The 5,628-nt window shown below is 31.2% G+C and overlaps 1 protein-coding gene across 1 annotated transcript; it reads left to right on the top strand.

The window, feature by feature from the left end:
- The first annotated feature begins 285 nt into the window (after nucleotides 1-285).
- LOC124911822 (calcium-dependent protein kinase 32-like) lies at nucleotides 286-2,704 on the top strand. The gene is made up of 8 exons (XM_047452345.1): nucleotides 286-817; nucleotides 886-1,009; nucleotides 1,095-1,238; nucleotides 1,327-1,479; nucleotides 1,583-1,704; nucleotides 1,775-1,942; nucleotides 2,022-2,255; nucleotides 2,351-2,704. The coding sequence occupies exons 1-8, from the start codon at nucleotides 329-331 to the stop codon at nucleotides 2,423-2,425; spliced, it is 1,509 nt and encodes a 502-aa protein (XP_047308301.1). The 5' UTR covers nucleotides 286-328; the 3' UTR covers nucleotides 2,426-2,704.
- The last annotated feature ends 2,924 nt before the right edge of the window (nucleotides 2,705-5,628 follow it).

Below are 5,628 nucleotides of genomic sequence, written 5' to 3'. Positions count from 1 at the left end.
GCGTTTGGAGAGTTGGCTGGTTAATTTTCACACATGCACGAATTCGTCTATTTTGTGGACATCTCTAATGGAACCATTACTAGCCAAAAACATTATATTGTTTAAAAGGAGGAAATCTTTGGAAACAAGTCTTACCTCTCCCTCCCCAACCATTCTCTTCTACCGAGGAAGAGGAGAAGGAGGTTGCGGGGAGGGCTATCGTCAATGGCCTTCACCACTCTTTCTTCATCATCATCGTTGCCTCGTTGAAGATCACATGGTTTTTACATTCTAAACGATTGAAGGTGGAATTATTAATCCGGAGCAGCTAGCGTCGCGGCTTATTTCAATGGGTAATTGTTGTGCGTCACAAACTATTGAATTCGTGAAGAGAAAAATTGGCAAGGATAAGGGAAAGGGTCGGAAGAATGGAAAAGGAGGAGGGCGTAAGTTGACGGTGATAGAAAACCCAAATGGGAATGATCTCGAACTGAAATACGAGCTAGGGAATGAGCTTGGGCGTGGTGAATTTGGGGTTACTTATGCTTGTAGGGATAAGTCGACAGGAGAAGCACTTGCATGCAAATCAATTTCGAAGAAGAAGCTTAGGGCTCGTGTGGATGTAGAGGATGTGAGGAGAGAGGTTGAGATTATGAACCATATGCCTCCCCATCCTAATATTGTAAGGTTGAAGGCAACCTACGAGGATGACAAAGCTGTCCATTTGGTTATGGAACTTTGTGGTGGCGGTGAATTGTTCGATCAGATCGTTGCTCGTAAGCATTTCACAGAAAAGGAAGCTGCATCCACTACCCGGACAATCATGGAAATCATTCAGGTAATCTATCCATCTATTTATCTTCCTGATAAATTAAATGTTTTTGATTTGTTCCATTAATGTTATAGATGTTCCATAAGAATGGTGTTATGCATCGAGACCTGAAACCCGAGAACTTTTTGTTTGCAAACAAGAAGGGGAAGGCACCACTCAAGGCGATTGATTTTGGGTTGTCTGCATTCTTTAAACCAGGTATAAACAATCCATCTTATTAATTAACTAGCTAATTCATGATATGAGTTTATTTGTCTCAAGTATATATGTTTGTATGATATAGGTGAACGATTTACTGAAATAGTGGGAAGTCCTTATTACATGGCTCCTGAGGTTCTCAAAAGAAATTATGGTCCAGAAATTGACATTTGGAGCGCTGGTGTCATCGTCTATATCTTACTTTCAGGTGTCCCACCCTTTTGGGCAGGTAATAATATCATCCATCATCTGAATCTAAAACTGAATCTTATTATCATCATAATAAATAATAATGGTTTCATCTTCATGGAATGCAGAAACTGAGCAAGCAGTTGCGCAGGCAATTATACGTTCAAACTTAGAATTTAAGAGGGAACCATGGTCAAAAGTTTCCGACACAGCCAAAGACCTCATAAGAAAGATGCTTGAACCTAATCCAATGCTACGGCTTACTGCCACTCAAGTGTTAGGTCGTCTGTCTAGATACTCTGTACTACTATTTTATCATTATGAAATTATTTTGTATTATATTATCCATGTTTTACTTTTCCTTTTGGTTCTCTCTTATTCTAGAGCATCCGTGGTTAAATGATTCTTCTTCAGTCAAGGCTCCAAATGTTTCTTCAGCTGAACTTACCCGAACAAACCGATTGCAATGTTCTGTCATGAAAGAGTTTAGGAAGATGGCTTTTGGGGTAATGAATTGGATTAAATTCCTTTATATTTGAACAATTTTTTAAATTTTTTTATTGTAATGGATGGCAGATAATTGCTGAGCAGTTGTCAAAGGAGGAAACTGTCGGCTTTAAACAGGCATTCCAAATCTTAGATACATCCAACAGAGGGAAGATGAACTTCAATGAGCTAAGAGTTGGTCTAAGAAAACTCGGCCACCAGGTCTCTGCATCGGAAATCAAGATTCTTATGGAAGCCGTAAGTAAACTATATTTTTTTCTGCCTACAATCATTTCATGAAAATTGATATTAATTTTGTTTGGTTTTTTGTATTCAGGGTGATTCTGACAAAGACGGACATTTGGATTACAGAGAATTTGTTGTAGTTTTGACGCACATTAGAATGATGGATAACAACGAACATCTCCTTAAAGCATTTCAGTTCTTTGATCGGAATAAAAGCGGATTCATAGAGATTGACGAACTTAGAGATACATTGATTCATATTGTTGAGACTGTCGACATTGAAATTATTACCAATGCCGTCATTCAAGATATGAACCTAGATAAGGTTAGCATGAATTGTCCACTGTCTCATGTCATGCAATTTCAATTGTCATAAAATTCTTTGTCGATCTTCTAAGTAATTGGTTTAACAATTCTCAGGATGGTCGGATAAGTTATGATGAATTTGCGAGAATGATGAAGGCTAGAAAAACTCGGAGAAAAGCATCAAGATAATTATCACAAGAAATGCAACAACATATTTGGTCACAAACTGTTCAAAGATGGGTCATTTGATATGGAAGCTGAATAATCGAATCTACTAGGAACTGAAAGTGTTCTTAAAAAATTTTGTCCATAGCTTCCTCTTTGGAAATGACCCATTATTGATGTTTGGCTTATCATTTTTCCTGGATGAAATGATGTATAAATGACTGAATATTTGCATTTTCTGTGTACATAATAAGAAATTGATACTGAAATTACTTGAGTTTTAATTTCAAATAACCCACTTCTCACTTACAAAACTTCTAATAAGAACAACTTGTAAAGTTAAGTGTATATTATCCTTTTTATTTGAAAAAAAATGAATGTACTGATATATAAATTAGAGTAGTATAAACGAAGACTCTTCTATAAGAATCTAGTGACAAAGATCAGTCTTTTTCAATACAAATCCAGATTTATTGGAGGAGTTGTCATGCACTATATAGCATGCAATTTGTTTTTAAATACAAAAATTAAAAGTTGTCATGCTGCGGTTTAATTTGCTTGGGAATTGGGTTTTACATTCACATACACAAATAATGTTGAAATTAAAATTTATTTAAACAAAATAAATTCTTACATCAATAATTAATCTAATTAGCTAGAACTCATTTGTTATTAATTTGAATGAATTATTAAAATTAAATTTAAGCGGTTAATTTTCTTTTTATTGAGACAGTAAGATGTGATTCAAACACTACAACACTGTCCATCTTTAGGGCAATCTATTTCCCTGGAGAGGTGATATTTGAAAAAAAAAAAACTATATTGATTGTTAGACTCGTTTTACTTGAGTTAAAATGTTTATTATTGTTTGTCTACTTTCAACATGACATTAAGACATTGTGAATACTTTCGTTCGTTTAACTAAAATATAAAAAATTTAACATTTTAGTTATAACATATTTTAATTGGATAGGTTCATCATTCATATTTGCTGAAAATAGTGGTCATAATGAAGGATAAAACTCTAAATGAAATTTGTGAGATGTTATGGATCGAAAATGACTTCACCCTCAAAAAGAGAAAGATTCATAAAGAGAATATATATATAAATGTGTGTGATATGTCTCTTTTTAAAGTTTTTAACCACCAATCCAAATCTAGACCTCTAATCTCGTGAGCTTACGATAGTTTTTACCGACCTCTTATCCCTCTCAGTAAAACAACAACTAATTTCAATTGACCTAAGTGCTTTCACACGCCCCACTTATCCCTCAACAAATCAACCACCAAATCTCAATCAACCTCTAATCTCGTGACTTTGTTACCAACCTCTTATCCATCAACAAACATCATCTCAATCACGCTTTCACACGTCTATTATCCCTCGACAAACCAACCATCATCTCAATCGACATTTAATCTCGTGACCTCGCGATCTTTTGTTACCAACCTTTTATCCCTCGGAAAACTAACCACAACTGACCTCAAATCCACACATAATTCACTTAAATTTGCATTTGCAAAGATTCAAACTCTAGTCTCGAGTGTGGAAGATGATCATTTTAACCATTAAACTACTTGTGATTAATAAGTATTATATATAATTTTGTATATGCATGCTTCATATTTATATAAACTAATAAATTTTTCAAAATTTTGATTTTTTTGATAAAATTTAAAATTGACATTTGTCTTTTTTTGTTACTAAGCTATAACTATTTTTTTAATATAAAATATAGATAAATAATTAAAAAGATTAATTTATTTTATTTAAATATATCACCAATTATGTTTTAAAATTAAGTTTTAAGTACATTGTTATATATATAGTTTTAAAAAATGATCCATATATATATAATATACAATTAATAGAAATAGAATTATATATATATATATATATATATATATATATATATATATATATATATATATATATATATATATATATATATATATATATAACTATTTATTTAAAAAATTACATTTTAAACAAAAAAAAAATATAAAAATTAAAAAATATTTTTTAAAATAATAAGGTATCTAATAAATAGGGAGAGAATTAAAAAAAAAGTTAATATAAAAATGTGAAATATATATTTATTTAAATAGTATATATAATATATAATTATATAGATTAGTGTAAACACTAAAAATCTACAAATAATTTATAAAATTAAAATAATTATTTTAATTTATTTTCAAACAAATAAAATCAAAATAATTAACCTCAACAATTAATTATATTAATTATTTTGATAATTAAAACTTAATTAATAGGGTCAAATAAAATAAATAAAATTATTTGGGATAAATGTTATACTCATTTTATCTCAAAATAATTTAAGAAAAATCAAGGGATTAAAATAAATAATTTAGGATAAAATGTGATACCAATTTCAACCCCAAACTTATTTATTTAACTAAACAATATACAAAAAAAATAATAAATAAATAAATTGGCAAAATATTTTTCATATTTATTTTAAATATTTTGTGTATTTTAAAGATTTAAAATTAAAAGTCAAAAGGGTTAAATAAAAATCAATTTCAAATAAATCCTTAAGGTTTAAAATAAAAATTAAATCTTTAATCGGGTGTAGCCGAAATCCAAAAGGATTACTACTTTCGGAACTGCGACCATTGGATGGACATTGGATTTTCATACAATGCCTAGGAAGCACCTGCGTAGCCCGCTGCAACAGAAGAAATGCACATTGAAACGTGATGGAACACACTTATCGCAAAGGAATCGTGACGGAACGCCAACGACACGTTCCATGTTCGCTAAATACGCCCGAAACGAAGTTGTTTCGTTTGTGGTTGTCTTCTTCATCGCGATCATTAGAAGGATAAGGACGACCACCATCTTTGATTTTTCAAAGATGTAACTTCGTCTATAGTCCACCATTTCCACTAATTCGAAAGGAGAAATGATCACCATACCACGATGATCATTTCCCCTACATCTATAGTTATCATTAGTGCCTCTTAGAATAAGTTAAATGAAGACAAATAAAGAATTAATTAAAAGAGAAATAATTAATTCAAATTAAACTCATTAATTAACTAAAATGAACTTAGGATAATAAAACTAAGTTTAATCAATACGACATAGTTTTGCTGATGATTTCATAAGTGAATAAAACTAAGTTGTGCAAATATTTAATGCGCAGGTACATCTCAGGAAGCGCGAGTAGACGTCTCACTTCAACAACAGAGCTGAGAAA

This window comes from Impatiens glandulifera, chromosome 8 (genome assembly GCF_907164915.1).
Source record: "Impatiens glandulifera chromosome 8, dImpGla2.1, whole genome shotgun sequence".
NCBI classification, from domain to species: Eukaryota; Viridiplantae; Streptophyta; class Magnoliopsida; order Ericales; family Balsaminaceae; genus Impatiens; species Impatiens glandulifera.
This window is presented reverse-complemented; position numbering and strand designations above follow the sequence as displayed.

Bases quoted from the DNA above. Each gene is read 5' to 3' on its own strand.
- LOC124911822 (XM_047452345.1), top strand. From the start codon at position 329: ATGGGTAATTGTTGTGCGTCACAAACTATTGAATTCGTGAAGAGAAAA. The intron at 1,010-1,094 runs GTATAAACAATC...TGTATGATATAG, and splicing joins GTCTGCATTCTTTAAACCAG to GTGAACGATTTACTGAAATA. The intron at 1,705-1,774 runs GTAATGAATTGG...AATGGATGGCAG, and splicing joins TTAGGAAGATGGCTTTTGGG to ATAATTGCTGAGCAGTTGTC.